This window comes from Cyanistes caeruleus, chromosome 4, assembly GCF_971803275.1.
Source record: "Cyanistes caeruleus chromosome 4, bCyaCae1.hap1.1, whole genome shotgun sequence".
Taxonomy (NCBI): domain Eukaryota; kingdom Metazoa; phylum Chordata; class Aves; order Passeriformes; family Paridae; genus Cyanistes; species Cyanistes caeruleus.
In genome coordinates, this window is record NC_141704.1 from 83,761,374 (window position 1) to 83,783,361 (window position 21,988).

Consider the following 21,988-nt stretch of genomic DNA (forward strand, 5'->3'; position numbering starts at 1 on the left):
TGAACTTCTCACAGGTGTGTTATTCCCAGGGAATATTGATTTCTGTTATTTAGCTTTTATGTTTGAAAAGATGAAAAATTGTTTCCAGCTTGAAACTAAGTCTGCAGGAACAAGCTTTTATTAAAGTGCAAATTTCATTTAAGTGCAAATTTTTCTTAATCACATATTACTTCATTTTCTGAAATATGTTTTTAGGAGGCAATGTCAAAAGTACAATTAAATGGTGCAGGACTGAGTCCTAATTGATGATGACAATAATGAAAATTAATTATTTACTGAAAGCTTATTTTTTGCTTCTTTTTTTCCCCCCTTGCTTTTACCTCTCATTATTCGGCTTGGAAACAGAGTGTCCTAAAATTATTTGAGTGTCCTGCTGTCAGTATTCAGACAAGCATTTGTCAGGATGTCTTAATACACACTAATATTTTCAGTAGTCTTTTAATAGACCATCTTTCTCTCCAGTTACTTTTAGTCCTAATCTTTAATGTAGGGCCTTGCATCTCTTTTCATGCTTCTCTTTTTATTAACTTTCCAAATATATTCAGAAATCCCCTATTTTGTATCCGGCAGTGACTTATGTATTGAAGCATTAAAATATACATTTAAAAACATTGAACCTAATGTTGGAAACAGATAAAATACTTTTAAAGTTCCTAGTTTAAATATACGTGATTTGAAAAATATGAATTTTTAAAAGCGCTATTTTTATAAAAAGGAAGAAATGTTCTTCAGAATTCCATCTTTTTTCCTCTCCTATTAAGAAGCAAAAGTCCAGAAGGATTGGGGGAAAAAAAAAAAAAAGAACAAGAGAGAAAAAAAAAAAAATAATGTCCAAAGCTGGGGGGGCAGTGCAGTGAATTTTCATCAGAATGCTAATTTTTATTTGAGACTTTCAGCATGGAAAGCAAAAAAAATATCAATCTTCAATTTTTTTGGAAGCAACATCTAATATTTAGCACCCACACTGTTCTAAATAAACTTAATGGATGTCAGAATCAAAAGAGGAGGGATCTTCATAATGACTCACTAACATGGTAGCTGGGAGCTGTGGCTGGCTTCTTCCTCCTTGGGTTCATGCTCTCTCCTTGGGTTCATGCTCTCTCCCTGGGTTCATGCTCTCTCCCTGGGTTCATGCTCTCTCCTTGGATTCCTATTCTCTCCCTGGGTTCCTGTTCTCTCCTTGGGTTCCTATTCTCTCCCTGGGTTCATGCTCTCTCCTTGGGTTCATGCCCTCCTCATGTGGCAAGGGCATTTAGTGATCTCCTGACAAGTCCTGACTCTCTTATGGCAACAGAAGGACAGCCAGCAGTGAGGCTCATGGCTGCAGCAAAGGGGAGAAGCTTTGGAGAGCTGGCTTCTGGCTTCAGTATGAAATGGTAGCTGCTGGGAATGCATGGCAAATATCTGGGTGTTACAGAATGTGAGTGTAGGGTTGTGTGCGTGGTTGGTATAGAATGTGAGGGTGAAATGGAACACTGCAGACTCTGTGAGTCTTGTATGTGCTGACTTTAAAGTTAAACAAGTAATTTGGGCCTGTTGGGAGCATGGCTAAATGGATGACCTTAGATTACCTGTCATTTTTCTCTTAGCCATGGCTGTTCTTAATATTTCTCTCTTTCATTATTTTTTTTCTAAAGGCCTGGTATGGGAGGTTTGATCTCTTGCCAGGTAGCCTAGCGGGAATGCTCTGTTCAGTTACGCAAGAAGCAAGGATTTGATCCCTACCTCCTGTTACCATGCTTGTAGGAACACCCGTGGTAGAAATAAAAGCATTAGCCTGGAGCCACAGTGCTGTGCTCCCACAGCTCTCACATGGGCAGCCAGCTCAGCCCCACTCAGGACTGTCGGGGCTGGGGGTGCTCTGGCAGCCTGGAAAGGAGCCACAGAATAAAAGAATGTGGATGGAACACTGCCGTCATCTGTGCTCCCCTCCAGGGACTTCCTACTCTTTGTGGTGTATTTTTTGTTACTATTGTTTCACTGATATACCTTTGTTTCAGAAACATGCCTTTTTTTTTTTTTTTTTTTTTTTTTTTTTTTAAAGTCAACAAAAGTTATTACTGTGAGTATGCAAACTTGTGTAGATGCAATGTGAAGAATGGCACTTTGGAGGTCACAGCTGAGAGTCTTCCCAGCAACACTTAAGACCGGGAATTTTGCAGTCCAGCTTTTCCTTACCAACCAGTTCAAGGTGCATCAGCAACACTGGTTCAGTCACTCATACAAAGAGGTACCGTTTTAACCTGTGCCAGTAATACAAAAGTCTTTTAATACTCATGCATACACTGAAGAAGTTGCATTTTTGTAGTTTATTGGGGGGTGGGTCCCAACATTGCCTGAGTGCTTCAGCCTGAGCCCTACATGAAACACCATGGCACGCTGTGCCCTAGAGAACTTACAGTCTGATGGCAGTCAGAAGGGCTCTGGCACCCATGAAAAACAAGTAATGCAATCCTGGTGAGTGATGTTTAAAGCTGTGACTCCAGGACTGAGCAGTAGGCTTGGATGATAGGGGAGAAAGTGTAGAAGCAGAAGGGGTTGAGGAGGAGGAGAAACAAGAGCAGCAGTACAGATATGGTACTTCTATCAACTTCAGGTTCTAGTCTGTTCCACTCCACTCCATTTTACCCCAAAGCCCCACTTCTAGGGGAAGAGGAAAGCCACATGTTTGTGAGGTGTGTGGGAAAAGTGTCTCCAGATACCTGAGTCAGAAGAAAGCTTGTGCAAAAGGAAAGGGGGCTGCACTTGGCCCTTATTTTATCCACCTGCAGTAAGAATACCTCAGAGGTAATACAGGCATTCATGTGACAGTTAGAGCATCTATATGCCATGGGGAAATAAAGGTACTTCACATTTTACTTTTCCCTCACAAATGACTAAACGCTGTTTAGCTTTGTTTTGTTTCAACATCTTGTGAGCATATACTGATTGCTAGTGTGCACTCAGACGAGGAGCTAATTGTCACCAGACACAGAACAGGGGACAGAGTTCCTGCCTGTTCTTCTAAGGCAACGCTACAAGCAAAGCATTAGAGTCAGACCTGGAACAAAATCTGAGCTCCAAACAATTCTAAAGGTTAGGTGAGCTCTACCCTACATCCAACTGCAATAGCAAAACACCCCTCAGATCTGAAAACCCCCAAAGCAAGAGGGATGTCTGGAGTAAGAGCTGATCTGTGTTCTGACCTTGTGCAAAAGCAACTCAGACAGTTCTGCCTGAATGTTTGACAAATGCTGTTCAACAGACTACAAGAATTTCCAGCACCTTCAAAACACAACCACAGCAGCACTCTGTATTCTCCTCACCTTTTCTTTTCACATTTTTCCTTCAGGTTCTGAGTTTTGTTATTAAATTTTGGTATAAAACATTAAAATAAATACGAAGCAGCAACATTTTCTAAAAATATCAAAGATGAAAAAATATTATTGTTTCCCTTTTTCTAGTGAGAAAAGTGAGGCACTAATTACCAGCCCAAGGTGACTTTGCTCAGTACAAGATAACAAAAGAAAGAGCAAGTTAATTTAATGTTTTGAAGGTTGAGTGTTTTGGTTTGCCTTTTTTTTTTTTTTTTTCTTTTACTTTTGAAAAAGCACTCTGGTGGAAAAATGCAGCTTCAGAAATGTGAAAATGAGTTCAAATACAATGTGAATCTAAAAGGGTTGGCTGCTACACACAAATTTGTGGCTGTGACACAACAATAGATGAGTGATCGGTTTGTGTGTAGATAATTGCAGTGGGTCTAGCCTACAGGAAAAAAATGCTTTTATGCAAGAGTTCTGGACAGGGTGGAAGCACTTGAATATTGTAATGATGGAAAAGCTAACAGACAAAAGAAGACTCTAGACAGTAGTGCTCCTTTTGTTGGAGGAGAAAAATACTGTGTGCGACTCTTTGTTGGCTGAAACTTGCCAATGCAAGGCAATGCAGGGTGAGCTTGGCAGTCACAGGTGCCACTCGGCTCCCTGAGATTCCACTTGCTGAACTAAAAGGGTCCTGTCCTCAGAACCACCAAAAACAGCCAGTGAAAGGTTATGAAATGTATCCAGTAAATATTTTTCTGGAGAGAGAATAAACTGTGTCCAGTACTCCACTGGCTGGGAATGGTGTTGCTCCATCTCCGTTAGCCAGTTCCATGAGCCAAGCCATGCAGCTGGATAGAGACTGGTGCCTTTGCAGTTGAATTAAACACTGTCAAGCAGCTGCTCTCCTGATTTGCCTCCAGACTCTTTCTGCGCTCTTGTCCACACCTGCTTGTGCCTGGTTAGACACATCTTGCTAGCACAGGATATATCAAAGAGGTTTGATATATGACAACATTACCCAGGAGTTCACAAGCATTTACAGCCTCTCACCCACTACCAGGATCTTCCTAGCGCTTTGTCCAGTCCAGTGCTACCCTGCTATTGCTTCTCACCCAGGCCTTGCTGTATCCCTGCTGCTCTGCCCACCCAGCCTAAGATCCAGTCTTTCTTTTCTCTCTCTGTTAGCTCTCTTTTTGTCCTTTAATGATGGATTTTGTAAACCTGCCAGATCCTCTTCCTCAGGTTGGGCGGGGGACACGGGAAGGGACTGTGTCAGCCTGCCATCACGTCTTGCTTTCTCTTGAGTTTTGTAAATGGTTTGAAATGGATTTCACCAAGCAGCAAAGAGCATTTGGAGGGCTTTCCATCAGCAGTATATAAATAAAAATGGATAAGAATAGATTGGATTGTTGCTTCTTACGTCCGCTTCCCCATTTTATTTTTGACAGGTCCCAACACCCACACACACACTCCTTACTCAGACTCAGATAGATCTGATTTTTTATCTGCTTTGAGTTTTTTGGCAGGATTTTCCATTCCTCATAGAGAGTTTCAATAGTTCCCACCTTGGTCCTTAGTGCTCAGAACTTGTGCCCTTATGCTTTCTGTACTTACAGGTCTTAGCAGGCCCATCATTAAAACATCACAAGGGCAAGAACTGCACCTCCTGAAGGCTCTGAAGCAGGAAAGCTGCTGCTGGCTACTGATCTCCTTTGCAATTCCACTGGGTCCAACATCACTCCCCTACTTCAGTCTGCACTTCCAACTGCACAGGAGTGGAACCGAGCAAACAATCTGCAACAGGTAATTTATGTAATGAATTTACCCTTTTCCCCTGAGCTGAATATGCATGAGTGGGTGCTGATGTCTTCAAGTGCATTCCCTGTTTGAAGAGGCTTGCCTTGTTTTTTTCCCCTGTTAAAGCACCGCTTTTAATGCTACGTATCAATCATGAGTGTTCCCTGGTGCATCCAAAAGCTGGTATTTGCTATTCAAATGGTGTGAAGTTGTAACTGTTTACATAAGTTTTGAGAAATTGTTTCTGATCCTGAAGTGGAAAGCATTAAAATACCTCTGTCATGTGCAGCACACAGCCCTTCAAAGTGTGGATTTAATGTTTACAGATGTGCTCTCCCAATTCATTTTTCATGAGCGTTTGTGCCGGGAGACCTTGGTTGTTGGAATGTGTGCACAAAGGGAAGCGTGAAAGCAACACAATAACAAACAAGTGCAACATTCTTAAAAATTCTGTATTTGTTAAATCAACGTTTAGAAGGTTCTGGATTGGAAGGAAGACTATGAGGAGCAGCTGAGGGCACTTGGGTCGTTCAGTCTGGAGAAGACTGAGGGGACACTTTATGGTGGTGTTCAATTTCTCTGCGAGAGGAACAGGGGCAGGCACTGATCTCCTCTCTGTGCTGACAGTGACAGGAGCCGAGGGAATGACCCGGAGCTGGGCCAGGGCAGGTTTAGGGGAGCGGGAAAAGGTTTTTCCCCCAGAGGGTGTTTTGGGAACAGCTCCCCAGGGCAGCGGGCACAGCCCCAGCCTGCCAGCGCTCCCGGGTACAGCGTGGGACTCTTGGGGTGTCCTGCGCAGGGCGAGGCGCTGGGCTGGGCCATCCCTGGGGTCCGTCCCGGTGCAGCACACCCCGCCATGCCGCCGCTCCCTCAGGAACCGCGGCCCCGCGGGGGCGCCCTGCTCGGCCGGAAGTGACGCGCCCGTGAGGGAGGAAGTGGCGCGAGCGGGGGCGTGGCCGCGGGCGGCAGGTGAGGGGAGCGCGCGGGGGGGCGGGGCCGGACCCCCTCAGAGCCCCGGCGGCAGCGGGGGCCCCCTCAGAGCCCCGGCGGCAGCGGGGGCCCCCTCAGAGCCCCGGCGGCAGCGGGGGCCCCCTCAGAGCCCCGGCGGCAGCGGGGGCCCCCTCAGAGCCCCGGCGGCAGCGGGGGCCCCCTCAGAGCCCCGGCGGCAGCGGGGGCCCCCTCAGAGCCCCGGCGGCAGCGGGGGCCCCCTCAGAGCCCCGGCGGCAGCGGGGGCCCCCTCAGAGCCCCGGCGGCAGCGGGGGGCCCCGGGCGCGGCCGGTGGTGCAGGGGAACGGCACCGGGAGCAGTTCCGGGAACTGTTCCGGGAGTAGCCCGGCTCCGGTGGGTGCCCTCCCCCCGGGGCCTCTGCGGGGGCTGTGCTGGGAGTGCGGCCTGTCTCGCCTGGGGCCACAGGCGCTGTGCGTCGGGAACCCCGCCAGCTGTTGGGTAGGAGAGCTTAGCAGCGCCTATTAGGCAGGGGCAGCAGAGCTGGGAAATGGTTTGTTGCACTTCTTATCCTGGGTGCGTTAGGAAGAGCATTGCTTGTAGGTTGAGGGAAGTGATCCTGCCCCTCTGCTCAGGGCTGGTGAGGCCACACCTGAGTGCTGCGTCCAGTTCTGAATTCCTCAGGAATGTGACACATGGAGCTCCAGCAGAGAGCGACAAAGTCGATTAACGGACTGGAGCATCTCTTGTGAGGGCAGGCTGAGGGAGTTGGGTTTGTTCAGCCTCGAAAAAAATATTTTCCAGGCAAGTTGTGGAGTCTCCCTCACTGGATATTCAAGGACCATTTGGGTGCCATCATGGGCCAGGTGCTCTGGGATGAGTCTGCTTGAGCAGGGGCTTGGGCCAGATGACCCACTGAGGTCTTATCCAACCTGAGCCGCTCTGTGATTGTTATGTGGTGCTTTGGTGCTGAGCCATGACATAGACTGGGAGATCTGCCAGGCAGGCATGGAGCATGGAATCCTCAAGTTGGCAGTGACAAGTTGGCAGCTCAGGACTCCTGAGATCCACACGGTGTTTCGGGGAATGGCAAAGGCAGTGCTTCTTTTCAGTGTAGATCAGGTACCCTGTAGGGACAGACAGGAGATGCTGCAGCCTGAAGGGAGAAAAAGAGACGGAGGTGTCAGAGAGACATGGGACTCTGTGTTGTGCATTATATGATTTTTCCTCAGATAGTCAGCTAATGGCTTGTGATGGGGTTTGGGTGTTTTGTGCTATTCCAAGTACACACCCAAGCCAGTAGTTGTGCTGGTTGTAATGATTTGTCAAATAAAACCATATTGTCGGTGTTTGCCAGTGAACTCAAATGCTGATGTGATAATTGCAATTATTGGAATAATCTTCTTCTATGTTCAAAATAAAGAAGGAGCTGGCCAGCAGTAAGAAGACCACAGGACTATTAGACCTAGCTGTGCACATGAAGAAAGGATGCTGATGGATGCAGGGAACAAAATTATTTTGTATGCAGTGGTGATGACCGTTGATAGTATTTATTTTAGTAATCAACAGGAAATCCTGTGATAAGGTTTCTCCCCTCCTTTTGTTTTGTTTTGGGTTTTTTTTGTTTGCTTGTGGGGGTTTTGTGTTTGGGGTTTTTTTGTCTTTTTTGGTTATTAGCTGTGGTTCAGATATTGAATGCTTGAATAGCACCTGTATTTTCCCAAAGACCTCTTTCCAAAGAGAAAGCTCTTTATCCCTCTGCAGAGAAGGCTAATTCTTGACTCTGTGCAAGTCACAGTGCAGCTTCCAGCAGGGAGTGTGGGATAGTGCTGACAGTGGTTGTGGCATATCACGTGATTGAGGCAAATTCCAGTTTGCCTGGAATGACCTCTTTATTTCATGGACGTTGGGTGGTAGGTGTTGCTGGCCATGATTTTCAGACTGGGCTGACTTATCCTGGAGTAGATGAGGTAGAAGCTAGAACTGCCCCAATTCCTTAGCACTTCTCTGAAATACAGAGTCTTCCAGGAGCAGTGAAAGGAAGCGGAGCAGAGAATGCTGCTCTTGCCAGAGGCAATGCCTGGAAGCAAAGTGGCTTTAGCATGTCCTTGTAGTGGCTTTTCTGCAAGACAGTTTTCTGGGAATCAGAGGTGCTCCAGTCAACTGTCCCTTGCATAGGCTTCATTTTAGGAAGGCTGGCTGATGAGTTCTCCGGATACTTCATTATGTTTGTCTTGTCTGAGTAGCAAAGCTGGGATGCAGAGGGTGCCTGATATATCCCTGTATTCCTCGGATGCTTTGAATGGGGAGGGGGAAACAGCCACGCCTCCAGAGCCCTGAGGCAGAAGAGTTCCTGTGGCATTCCCAGAGCAGCACAGGCTGCTATTCTTAGCATCTGTCCTTCTTCTATCACTCCAGATATTTAAACTGAGTTTTAAATCTTCATTCCTTCAGGTACAAAGTGCTGTTCTCTCATCTCAGGAGTTCATGGGCCAGAAAACTGAAAGCAGATAATTCCTGGGAAATACTCCAGAATCTGGCTTCTGGGTAATACCAGGTGACTGTGGTCACGTCAAGCTCAGCTTGGTGAGTGAAAGGGAAGGGTAGAAATTGGGGGGGTGGGGAAGAATAGTATTGAGGTAATCCTGAAAGCAAGGCAGACTTTTTTTATAACACTTTTTTAGATTCAAGGTAATGTGCAGAGGAAGAAGAGGATTATGGCTGAAATTGTTATGTTTCCCATGGCTGTGGTGTAAGAGATTGAAGGGGATCATTTTTATCACTCAGAAAAGCAATTTCTGTAGCTAATCAGCTCTGCTTAGACCCCTTCACAAGATAACCTTTCCCAGAAAATAGTCCATCCATCCAGGTGTCATTTTTTTGGCTCAGCTTTTCATCAGCTCCTGTCAATCAGGCCACTCTGTAGGGATATTCCTTCTAGCAAATGTGAACAGACTTGAAGACATTCCTTATTTAGTGAGTTCCCCTCCTGTCATCTTCTAGAAATGCAAGCATTGCCTTTGCTTTTGAATGTATAAAACAGGCAGGAACTGGTCTAGTTGCTGGTTTGATTTGGTTGTTTCCTTAACTGAATGTCTAAGGCTTTAATACCGCATCTGGAGCCTGGAGGCTGTAAAACTTCAGAACTTTGGAGCAGAGGGTACTGAATGTGGAGGTGAAAACCAGGACATTGCAAGTTATGTTTTGTGGCAGTGGTTAGATCTGCAGATCTCCCTCTGCAGGAGGGTAGAGCTCATTTTGCATCAGAAAATGAGAGGGAAAAACTAGCTGGATTTTTTTTTTTTTTTTTTTCTTTTTTTGGCACGGTGTTTGTGGATGTAAGTATTGCTGTGGTCTGATAGTGAGAAGCTCCAGAAGTTCTGCAAACTCTACAGCAGCATTCTGGTTAGCCAGGTTTTGGAATTCCACTGTTTAAGAGAACTTTTTGCAGAGAAATGGCTCTCTAGAGGACTTCGCATATCCAGTGGCTTCTGTGTACTCCAGGCATACAAAACAGAAGTGCCCCCACTTAGGAAATTGAAGCAAGAGCTGTGTCTGGATGTTTGGGACGAGATTTTCAACTTCAGTTATGATGTCTATGTAGTAGGTAAAGCTAAGCTATTTGTTTAGGCTTTCTTTGTAATAAGTATAAGTGATAGGAAGAGGGGGCAGGCAGTTAGCAGAGTGTTTATGGTCAGTTGTATATGCTGCCCTGGAATCAGATCAGTTGTTCATTACAGCATCTGATTGTCTCCATTACTGACGAGAGTCAAAGGTGGCAGTCGCAGAGGGGGTCATCTCATTAATTTTAGTTATCAACATCTATCTGTCAAAATGAGCTTTATGTATCCAGCTGAAGGAAATAAATTTCAGCCTGTGCTTAGAGGACAGGGCTTTCTCAGCAAGGTGATGCAGTGAGGGAGGCTGCCTGTGCTTCACAAAACAGAGCTCTGTGTTGAGGGGAAGGATTGTCCTGAAGACAGCAGTGGCTTAGAGGGGTTCTTAGCTTATGGAGCTGGCAGGATTGAAGTGCACCTCTAAATTCTTCTCAGTCCCTATTTTTCAGATTCTCTTTGAAAAAAAAAAAATAAAAATAATAGCATTCTCTCTTCTGGCGGGTCAGTATAATTTGTTGTATCTAATCCATCTTTAAATGTCAAGTATTTTGCCAAGGAGTTGCCACATGCTGTTGTAAAGCTGGGCTTTGAGATCTCAAATTTTGTTTCCTTCTCTTAAGCCTAAGTGGAATATGTCAGTATGTGACAAACCAAGAAATCTAAGTGGCTCTGAGTATTTGATAGGGTAAGGGGAAGTCTCCATATTTCACCTTTAGTAGCTGCCATAGCTACTGTTTCTTTTGAAGCAAAGTGTCTGAGCCAAAGGTGTTTTTAACAGGCTCTGGCTCCTTCAGAAGGAGGTGCCTTAACACTTTCAGAAGCAGATTTTTGACAGGCCAGTGCTTTTCTTTAGGTAGTCCTGCCAACTGTCAGGCTCCTCAGTGCTCTACTGCTTCTGCAGGGCCATAGTGTGATTTGAGGCTGATTCCTTTTGAAAAGGTTTTGGCTGTTCTGGTAGTCCCATATCCATAAGCAGTTGTGGGAGCAGGAGATGCCCTGTAGGATTCATTTTCTACATGGACTTTTTGTTGCTGGTGTTCTTCTGAGGTAATGCTGTTCTGTAAGGATAGCCTGAAAGGTTAAGTAAGTATCCTCTAAAGCTGGAGGAGAAGAGCGGAAATGGCTTTTACAGATGTGGCTAAAGTAACCTCGTGATGTAGGCTGGGCCTTGGTGTGCTCCAGCTGCTGAGAGGGAAGGAGAATGATGGCTTCTCAAGCTTTTCACTTTCCTGCACTTGCTGCCAGTTTCTGTGTCTGGGGGAACTCCAGCTTCTCAGTTTAATTCAGTCCTTGATAGTGGGCATGGTGGGACAGCTGGAATGGAAAGTTGTTTTGTTCCAGAAATAGCACTGGGACGCCAAATCCCAGCTGATGCCAAACACTCCAAAGATGGAGAAGCCCTGCTCTTGTCTAAAACAGCTACTAGAGGTCTTGAGACCAAAGCAGTAACATCTACAATGGAGTTTGAGGGTGCTACTATAAGAGACATCTAGTAACATGAGCACCCTGGTAGAGTACAGCCTGCCACGGGGCCTAATTAGGGTTTTATTAATGCTTTCTTTCATCACTAGCTTCCAGACTTCAGATGGTGATTAGACCTATTTATAGGGGCAGAGTTCCTTAATATTCAGCACAGTGTACTTCTTGCCAATCAAATCAGTAGCACCTGCATCTTTGATTGCTGCTTAATAACGCTGTAGAAGATGGTTTATTAAAAAATATAAATAGACTTTTCATCCTCTTAACTTACCAAAGTGCTTTTCTCCCGCCCCCACCTTGCTTCCCCAAAAAAAGGGTAAAGTTGGATTAGCGCGGGGACTGTGGTAAAGCTCTCATCTCACTGCTGGAAATGCATCCTGCTCTCCTGTCCAGCATAATTACCTCTTGTGTGCTCTGCTGGAGGACTATATTTCATCCCCTCCTGTGAATGTCAACACAGGGCAGAATGATTGTATGCTGCATAATAATAGGACTTGTATTTAGGCTCCTGTGCTGCGTTTGAGTGATTTCTAGCTTTTGTTTCAGTGTCTACATCTTTGTGAGTGTGTGCACACACACTGCCTTATCCTGCCCCTGAACAGGAAGAGCGTATGCAATGACCTGTTTTGCTTTTCTGGTTTTTCAAGTCTTTTTTTTAAATGCAGTTCTCTATTTTTGCAGCTGATAAACTCATAGGTGTGTGCTTTATCTGTGGAGGGCAAGGTGTTACAATTAACATTTTGTATTGTTCTTATTTTTGCCTTGGAGGATTTAATTCTGATACTTTGTTGGGATAGCCTCTAGGCAAGCCTCCAGAACAATCAAGGTATGGCTTGAATATGCTAGCAGATTTGACCATGGGAAAATGTTTGTCCAGGTAAACGTGGTAGAAAGTATTCCATGTAAGAAATTACTCTCAGGGAGCAATTTGGGATGACTTCTCATGGTTAACTAAGTTACGGATGTGACTTTCCTCTGTTAGAGGAGACAGCACATTCCGATAAGCTATGCCCAGAGCCTGTCTACTCCATTTTTTTGAGTGTGTTTGATCTTAACCCGTGGTTCATTTGTGGCTTGGTCTGTTCCCACTTTGGAATCATACTGGTGGTAGTGGGGTAGTGCTGCGTGGTGAGGGATATACAGACATGTGTTTTATTGCATATTGCTGATCTCTATGTCCTTACAGATGGCTACAAGACATTTATTAGGATCCTTTTTTTAGGATTTTAGGATCTTTTATTAGGATCCTACAAAAGAGAGACGTAGGGTTAGAGATAGCCTGTCACTTCTTTTTGGAGATGTTACTGCCTGTGGGAATTAAAGGCCTCTAGTTCTTGCTGCCTTTCCAGTGCAGTGACGGAAGCAGCAGCACAGTAATTGCTAAAGCAGTCATTGTAGCTTTGAAGTATACACACTCATTTTTATCAAAGTATTAAGTCCTCCTTCTCCCCTGAGCCTGCTCTTTTTAGTTTCTTGAAACACGGTAAGGAAGCAGATATTGGTGGCTTGCCTTATTCTCCCTTTATTTTCACATCAAAGTACACTTCTGGTAAGTGCTTGTATATAGGTTTACATTCTGCCTGTGTTAAGGGCAGCCAAGCTATTTTTTTAATATTGTCTTGGTTTATGTTACTTTGAAAAATTGAGATATTTTTAGGTTGTGGGGTTGTTTTATTCTTAGATAATCATCCTAGTGTTCAATCCTCCATAGAGCAGTATTTTCTAAAGAACTTAGGGAAGTGTTGCTTCTTTTACAAGCTCTGTTTGCTCTGTAACAAGTTCTTTTGGGGTTGCCTTAACATAAGAAATTTTATTCTTATGGAGAGAGGCGAGCAAAGCAGGTGGAGTTTTTCTCTACCTATCCAAAGCAGTGAATTGTATACTTCCTTTTTCAGGGGCAGATCTCCACGTGTCCCTCAGACTTGGCTGTGGTGTGTGAACAGTAAGCCCAGTTGTTGGTTCCAAATGCCTGAAAACCCTGGAGTTCTCACCCTGTATCTGTCCTGGTTTACGTCTTTCGGAAAGGTGGTACAGTCTGGTGGAGACTGTTTCCCACTCCTGCTGTTTCCCTCAGCTTTTGCCAGTGTGTGTTGGAACTGAGAGCAAGAGAGCAGCTTTGAGTGTGGATGAATAGCCACCAGCCCTGAGGAGCTTTGGACAGCTTGCCTGAGGTGAAAGGCACAGACAGCTAAAGGCAGAGTGCAAATCTGAGCAGTTAGTAGCTCTAGTCAGAACTTCCAAATCAGGGCATAGCACTTAGAAGCAGGTGGTGCAGTGAGAAAACAACCTTTTTCTCTTTGTTTTCACTTTAATAAGGTAAATGAGTTTATTATACAACAGCAGAACATATTTATCTTGATCATGAAAGTTGACATAGAAAAAATTGAATAAAAGATGGCTGGAGCCCTGAGATGCTGCAGCTCTTTTCCAGAGCCTCTTTGATCACAAAAAAAAAAAGCTCTGTGTTGCTGTTTCTTCTGCTTTGTGCACCCCACAAAGTGACTACTGGTGGTCACACCACTAATGATTAAATCTCTTGGGTGATCTGACATCTGTTTTTGAGGTTCATACATTCTTGGGACACATTTGTGTGTCCATTTCTCACTATTGCATCAGAGTATTTCATGTCAGCTGTCATAATTCCAGCATGCTGTACTTCCTGGAGAAACACACCAGCTTCTTCCATAAGGTTCCAGAGTGATACTGGAACCAGTTTGTTGCTTTGCTGGAAGTCCCTTCTATATGTAAGATATAAGCAGTTTATTTGCACCTTTGCTGTTCATGTTACATGAAGGCTTGGCATCCATTGGATAGGGTAGAAGAGTTGATGTATTTTAATATGCAGAACTCACTATTTTATTTTTTTATGTACTAATTCTGATAGTGGAGCGTGGCAAGAAAATGTGCTGCTTCCTTCCCAGTACACTGGAGTTTGAGATAACGGAAGAGTCCGTTTTACCGAGTGATGTTCAGACTTTGCTTTCCTTCCTGGCTTCTACTGGGAGTATTTTGAATTTTCCCTTTTAAAATATTCCTTATTCCTGAAGTCTCTCTCTGTTGTATAAAGCAATTCTCCTTTTATTCTAACCATGTGGTGAGGCACTTACTCAAATTGTTTGTAAAACTGACTTATTTCTCCAGTTAGTTTAGTTGTTACCTAAGAGGTAACAAATAGCAACTGTAACATGGGATTTTGCCCGTCTGGTCATTTAGTTGTTGCTGTTTTCCCTCCTCCTTGCTATAGATTTCCAACTTGTTCTGTTGCACAGAAAGAATTATCTCTTGTATCTTTCTCTGGTGATAGTTTCCAGAGTCTACCATAATTCTCCACTGTGTTTTTTTATAGGAAAGATAAGAATCCGAAGCTCATTTGAGAGTCTTCATTGAGAACCTGTGAAGGTGATGTTTACCCACAAACTGCCAGTGTGAGCAGGAGCACTCAGGGATTTTCCTGCTTTGGCCAGTACTGGGTGCCACTCTCTTTGCAAGGGAGCAGTGGGACCTGAAGGAGAGTCTGTAGCTTCTGACTGCAGGGAAAGAAATGGTTTGGGAGTAGCTGGAGGAGTGCTGCTCCTGAGTGAGAGCATCTGACAGTCAGCAACTGAACTGAGCTTGGTTTTAGAAGGGACACTAGGAGAATTAGGATTGGTGAGAGTCTGAGAGATCATATTGGGGCTGTATAATCTCATCTGGCCTCAAGAGGTGAAAATCTTTGCTTTCTCAGGATTACCTTTACACAGGAATGGTTTTGATAATGAAGCAAATTTCAGAAGTTTCCTTCTTGCCCCTGCTTCCCACTGTGCTTCATGATTGGACAATTACAGCTGTTTATCTGGCTGCAGTAAATTGGGTCATTGAACTGATTTGAGTTAAAAATAGGCATCCCAAGCATCAGCAGCACTGATTTGACCAGTGGCAGGGAGGATTATAAACTTCTTTTGCTGCTGGGGCTAGAGTAACTCATAACCATGTCCTTGCTGTGTTATCTGGTCACTTTATTCCATGGTGACAGTGAAATAGTAGATTTTAAAGGAAAAGTATTGAAGCTTGATTGTGGTCAGCAGATCAAAAACTGCTGTCTCAAAATTAGCTGTACTCCTCTCAGATTAGCTTGCATGATTTACAGCTCTAAATAATAATTTCCTGTCTGCAGAGTAGGCCCAGTCAAGAAGACTAATCAGTGTGCAAACATTGCCACTAAAGAGTGCAGATACAGAGTCTGGCTGCCAGTGATGCATGAAATGAAACAGAATAGGTCTAGGCTTCCTAGACTGGCAGGAGAGCCAGCTTTCTAATGGCTGGGCTTGATCTTGCAAATGTGTTAACTGTGGGAAAGCTTCTACTACGTGCCCTTATATGATTCACTACTAAACATCCCCACAAAAAAAAAAAACCAAACCCAAAACAACTCAGCAAACTCCACATCCCAAAAGAATACCCGGAAATAAAAGCCACATCATATTTACAGAAAGCTTTTCCTACCCTACTGTGGTATCATCTTAAAGGAAAAATTTGGAGAGGGTGGATGGTGTTTTTTCAATATACAGAAATGGCTGCAGGCAAGTCCAATCTGTTATCTCTTTGTTTTGTGAAGCAAGATAGGGAATTGAAAGAATGTGTGATGACCCCTCTAATTTTCACATATTCAGCTGGTTTTTTATGTTGTGACTATCTCTCTTCAGGCTCCTGATCTGTGAATTTTTCCAGTATGGACTGTGTTTCTATGTTATTCTCAGCCTGCACTGGTTGCACACAGCACTGCTCTCTGAACTAGCTCCTGCAGACTTCCAAGTACCAGAGAGGGAATGTGGTGCATCCTGAGATATCCCTGTCTGATATCTTGGTTTTTCATCCTTCTTTGTTTTGCTTCTCCTCAGCTTGATGAACATTTTCTTATAGATGTATGGAGCTCTGTGTGATGAAACCCTGTAATAAGCACCTGTAAACTGTGTGGTTTTTACAACCTGAATGAAAAGAGACACGGACAAAACACTTTTGAAGGGAGTTGTATAGACCTAGCAGTAGATTTTGGATTAGAAAACTGTATGGGTACTCTAATCTGCTCATTCTTCACGGTGTCCTAACAGTAACGTATTTGTGAGTTTGCAATTTCTAGTGTGCTCAGAGAAATGGACTTTTTTCTCTTTGTTCTTCCAAGTCCCAGGAAGTCTTTTGTTATTTTTGTGAGTAAAGACATGGGAGGCAAACTTTTTAGGAATTGCTGAGAGAGAGCTGAGCAGGGCTCAGGATGGAAACATGCATGATGGGTGACCTTCTCCTGGCTGAGCTATGGAGCAGTGGTACTGGCCCAGCTGCTTCCAAAAGTGTGCATGCAGTTCTTGTGTGTGGCACACAGCTATGTGGCACACAACCAAAACGTTTTGGTGACTGGTTAGGTTTGAGATGTGAAAGGATTCTAAAATAAGGAGGCTTCTTTCGAAATAGTTACTGAGGAAAAATCCAGTCACCAGAAGCAACAAGCAGCTCCTGGGAGTCTCAGAATGGAAGAACTCTCATTAACCTACTTGGAGAAAGGGGGTGTGTGCCCATACATGCCTTGTAATTTCATGGCTTCTGTTCTTGGAAGGGCCTGATGGTGTGTTTCTTGGAGAAGAAGCATAAGATGAAATACTGCCTTTTGCTAATAGGGTTGGTTGACCTGAAATACGTCCACGTGGAATGTGAAGAAAGGGAGATGGGGACAGAGTGATTTCTGACAAGTCTTGTTGCCACTCTTAACTGACTTTGCTTCTAAGTCTGGTTTTTGTTTTCAGCACTATACTGAGCAGAGATTTGTTAAGTAGCATACTAAAATAAAATTATGGTTTCCAAGAACATTCAGATAACCAAGAGATTCCCACCTCACTGTAGCTGCCTTGAATGTATCAAAAATCCAACATGTCAGCCTTACTGCTTGTGCCTTTCTCCTCAGCTGACCAATTCTGTTGCAAATGCTTTCCTAAAATAATTAGTGGAGCAGAAAGGAGAAGGCTCTGAATAACTGCTGTGATAAAATGGCAGTGTGTTTACTGTAATGACCTATTTGTTCTTTTCCTTAGGTACAATGGCTACAGTAGCCCAGAAGCACTTTTTGGAAGGGCAGACATACTCAGTGCCCCTGATCCAGCCCGACCTACGAAGAGAGGAGGCTGTGCAGCAGGTGGCAGATGCACTTCAGTATCTGCAAAAGGTGTCAGGCGATATCTTCACCAGGTAAAGTTCTCTCCTGAGGGGTTGGGTGCTTAGCATTCAGCATTACAAGACAGAGTGCTTTGATTATGTTGTAGCAGTGAAAGGACGTTGTGTTGGTAAGCAATGGGAGTTCAGAAAAGGGATGAAAAAGGACCAGACACACTTCAGTACAAGTTTATTTGATTCAAGTCTGTCAAAGTTAAGCATAATGAAATGGCTGCAGTGAGCCAGAGATTGTTGGTTATTAATTTTTCATTCAGTGGTAGACTTCCACAAATTGCATTACTGCTTCTGCTGCACTTATTCTTTATTCCTTCTTGCTTGTGTATTAAAGGGGAGGCTTTGTTTTTTAGAGTGTCTTGAAGATGCATCTTTTTGAGTCATTGTACTTGAAGCAGTGAAGTAGAAAATGTCTCTTTGTTCTGATCTCTGCAATGTACATACTGTTCCCTTTGGGCTTCTGGTGTTCCACACTTCCCTTTTCGTGTGTTGGAAAGGCCGAGTACCCTGAGTGAAACTGGGTTTCTTGCCACAGTATCACAATCTGTCAAAGTCCATCTCTTCAAGGATTTGGTCCAGACTTGGCACCTCTTGCATATGATCATCTTTAGGATTGGATCTATAAGACTGTCTATAAGGCAGATCAGAGAGATTCTTGTGCTTGCATACAAATGATGGTGGATAACGTGGTGCCTTTCTCCATCCCATGCCATCTTTGACATCTTGGTGCTCTGAGATGCTGTGTAGTATCACTGGGAGGGAAACAGATCAGCATCTATCTTCGTATAGTCTAATTAGTAAAATGACGTGCTTTGGTTTTAGCAGGTCCCATGGCTATCTAGTTTAATTTATTACGGTGTGAGCAGGGTCATGACTTTGTCTTTCTTTGAGTTTTGGAAGGGTTTTTAAGTGTAGATTGAAGTTCTGTGGTTTTTGATAGTGATACTTTGAAGGGTAGCCTCTGGAGAAAGAGCAGTCTTTAAGGCTGAGCTCAGTTTATTGAGGGAAATAAAGGTTTCCCACTGGAATAGTCTTTGTGTGGGCAAGGGCTCTGTGTGGGCTGGTTTAGGTTGAACACAAGGTCTACTTCATTTGTTCCCTTCAAAGTAGGGGAACACTTTGTGATCTAAGGTTGGGAGAAGGCTTTCCAGAGCTGCCATAAACATGTGGAAAGCACTTTTCAAACTTAAGCCGGGTTGGCAGTTCTGTCCCTCTCTGTGGGCTAAATAAAGCTCTTGGTAATACAGGAGTTGCTCTTCCTCTGTCTCTATTTTCCCCTGTTTTTCTTCTCCTCGCTGCTCTCTAGCACAGTACCCTGTAATTTCCCTAGGGAGACAAGCCTGCTGCTTTGTATGCGAGTCACTGCCAAGTACTGAGCAGTGACTGTGATGCTGTTCCCTCGCTCTTTGGTGCACTCATGACTTTTAATTACCAATTTTCTCCAACAACAGAGGAGGCTTCATTGGCTTCTTTGTTTGCTTTGCCTTTCCAATGAGGTCTTGGCTCTCTGATATAATTAGGAGCGATTTAGTAATTATGCAGGCATCTGATTAGAAGTTCCATGACCTTGGTTGTTCCATGTCGATCAAGGGGCAAAGTTTTCAAGGTGAGAACTTTGCCGCTTAGCGAAGAGTGACCTTTTATATTCCCTTTCCTGAGATAAGGCAGCTCTGTCTTCCATTTCCAGGAAGGAGCTGCCTTGTCTGGGGAAGCTGACTGTTTTGATCTGCAAAACAGCAGCTTGCAGTGTTGATGAAGAGGAAACTTGTTCACTGTGGGAGACTTGGCTGAGTGTGTCCAACTCATTACTTCAGTACTACAACGATGCAGATGTTCTGAGCTTGTTTTATGGGAACAGGTGGATTGGTACAGCGCTTTTGAGAGTGACAAGCCAATCTGTACTTTGTTGAAGGTGGAGTGAAAGTCCACAAGAGTGAAAGTCTCTTACTCTCTATGAAAGAAAAGGAATATTTCCACGACTAGATCTTTGTTTCCATTTTAGCTAACCAAAGTTTCTGCTCAGAGTTGTTGCTGACATGACAATTGAGTAAGAATTCTTAAAATGAACATGTTGAGATGACACAAGAAAGATACCTTTCCATTTTGGAAATTAGAAGAAAATACAGGGATCTTTCCTTCTCTTGCCCCCTTTTTGGGCAATTTGGGAAATAACCCATGTGACAAGTGTCTGCCAACGTCTTTTTTCCAATCATTTTCAAAGTAGCTTACTTTCTATTAACTGTGGCAAGGTACTTGGTGAATGAGACACTGCAGATTTCATTAGTTCATAGATAATCGAGGGATTATCTATGCAGGTGCAGGTGCAAAACCACAGGTAAACTATGGCTGAGACCCAGAGCATCCCCACTGGGCCCAGCCTTTGAGCACAGGCCTGGACTGCAGTCAGGAATCAGTTCGAAGGAGCAGGATACATCAGCTCAGCATCCCTCTCCATCATATCCCTAACCCTCAGAAGCAGAGACCCACCTGACTTTTTTCACATGGGGAACATCAAAGCTCTTGGTTGCTGGGCAGTACAGATTGGTGTCTTAAGCCAGTGCTGTCCAGCAGTGCTTTCCCCTGAGGAAGTCCTGCCCTCTTGGTGTTGATACCAGTGCTGTGACAAGACCAAGAGAGGCTGCATGTCCTTCTCAAGTTTATGCTTTGAAGTAATAGAAGTTTTAAGCTTGTGTGTGTTAACTGAATCCAAGTCATTAATCTGTTGTAGAAGCTGCAGTAAAGATCAGATTCACTGCCTGTAGTTCCTGAGATATATTGCTTAAAACGTAAATATTCTAACATAGCAAATCTGACATAATATCTGTTTGAATTTAACTCACGGGCTTTTAAGAAAGATTTTTGATACAGGTCACAGGGGGTGGGATGACCAGTTTAAACCCCCAATTAACAGTAGTCTTTCATCTATTTGTTTTCTCACTACCATTTTTTTCTGGGTGTGAGTTTGCGTTGGAATCACGTGCTTTGGAATATTTTACAGGAATGTTGTTGTGACAAGTACTTGAAAGAGGTGATGAGTTTAGATTTTGTGGTATGCCCCCCTAGTTAGGTAGGCTTTTCCTTTGGGATTTCTCAATTTCTGAAGAGTTTGTGTTCGCAGAAAATGTTAATAATCTCTGATATTGTCCATTTGCTGCTTCAAGTGTTCACTTCTGAGTAATAGCTGTGTGGAAAATTGCTTTTGCAAGTTAACTCATGGAGTGTTACAGTAGTAGAAGGAAATCAAACACTTGGGATTGGGAGGTTGTTATCAAGCTCCTGGTTTCCTTTGCCTGTGATCCAATCCCAAGTTGTCCAGTGTACCAAATTTCCCATCCATTTGTATTTTTTTTTTTTTCAGTTTATGGAATAATTTCTGGTTGTTACTTTTTTAAATCTTTATTCAGTATCTTTTGCTTGTCTGGAATAAATCTTTGCTAGACCAGTGTCTCCTGTTTCCTTCCCTGTTGGATTTGAACTAATTTCTTATTACATATTTGAAAAAGGCTTTAATATTAAGCAAAAGTTTAACTTGGAGTGGCACTTCTGAGAAACGTAGCTGTCAAACAAAAGCACTGTGGAGATGCTGTTAGGGGTGGGGAAGAAATCTGGTGAGGCTGTGATAAGGAAGGTAAGGAGTAGCTGGCTGGGCAGCAGAGCCTTAAGGGATGTTTAGGACAGGAGCAGAGCTGAGATGTGAGAAGTTCTGAAATTGAAAATACCAACAAAATCTTAATCATGAGGTACCTTTGGGTGTTTCAAAGCCCTCCTTGTTTTAAACTTACTACTGTGATTAGTCATGATGATCAATCATGAAAATGGGGGACTGAATATATCAGTGTAAATGTATTTAATTTAGGAGGGCTGTGGAATGCAAACTTGCCAAGAAGGGTCTTGCTGCAAGCTGTACTGTGCTCTTCGTTGTGCAGTGGGGCTCTGGGATGCAGCTTGGACATTGTATTGTGTTTTTTCCTCTGCTGGCTGCAAGGGTTGCATCTTTGTAGGAAGAGAGCTGTCCACTGGGATGGCTCACCATGCAGGTAACTTTACACCAAGAGATGCGTGGTAGCACAGGGAATCAATTTTTCTCCAGTTAATTTGAAGGTGTTACGACTCTTGTTTAACAACAAGGTGCCTCATGGCACTTTGAAGTTGTACCAGAGGTCATCTGAAAGAGGGTGCTGGGTCTAGTTTAGTTTCAGATACCTCTCTTGAGAGGCTGTAGGAGCAGTCATTTGCTGCCAGGAAGATGAAGAAGGAGCAGTGAGGTAAAGAGTGAATGGAATGTCCTGCAGACATGAGGAGATGGAGTACGGGGAAGACATTTTGCCTGCAGATAGTTGTTATTCTTGTATTCTTGTATGGCCAAGTAATGTGGATTTATTTTCCTTTTGAGCATAGCACACACTTTGTAAGGCACCATTCATTTGTTATGGCTGCCACGATCCTCTGGAAGCTAACTTCAGCAGCTTGTGAAGCTGTAGCTTCAGAGTGGTTCCTAAACTATAGGAAGGAGACCTTAGGAGGTGACACGAGGGTGTGATCAGCATGCTTGGAAGGCTGGGAGCAGCTGGCACTAGCAGGCATCCTACACCCCCATAGAGGGGCAAAAAGGGAGTATGACTGTTCTGCAAGAGACCAGGTCACAACTCTTTCTGA

General features: G+C 43.9%; 1 protein-coding gene across 10 annotated transcripts in view; it reads left to right on the forward strand.

Moving 5' to 3' along the window:
* The window catches only part of WASHC1 (WASH complex subunit 1), a 155,432-nt gene that overhangs the window by 91,096 nt on the left and 42,348 nt on the right, over positions 1 to 21,988 (forward strand). For 4 of the 10 annotated variants that reach the window (XR_015285825.1, XM_086885589.1, XM_023924756.2 and 1 more), the window contains exons 1-3: positions 6,320 to 6,440; positions 8,499 to 8,630; positions 17,200 to 17,353. Coding sequence is in view for 9 of the 10 variants with exons in the window: in XM_086885589.1 (XP_086741715.1) it covers positions 17,205 to 17,353 (149 nt within the window). In the remaining variant the exon portion in view is untranslated. Of the gene's footprint in view, positions 1 to 4,918; positions 5,106 to 6,007; positions 6,069 to 6,319; positions 6,546 to 8,498; positions 8,631 to 14,486; positions 14,540 to 17,154; positions 17,354 to 21,988 lie in introns of those variants that run through there. The other 6 variants (XM_086885585.1, XM_086885591.1, XM_086885588.1 and 3 more) reach the window with 5 other exon arrangements.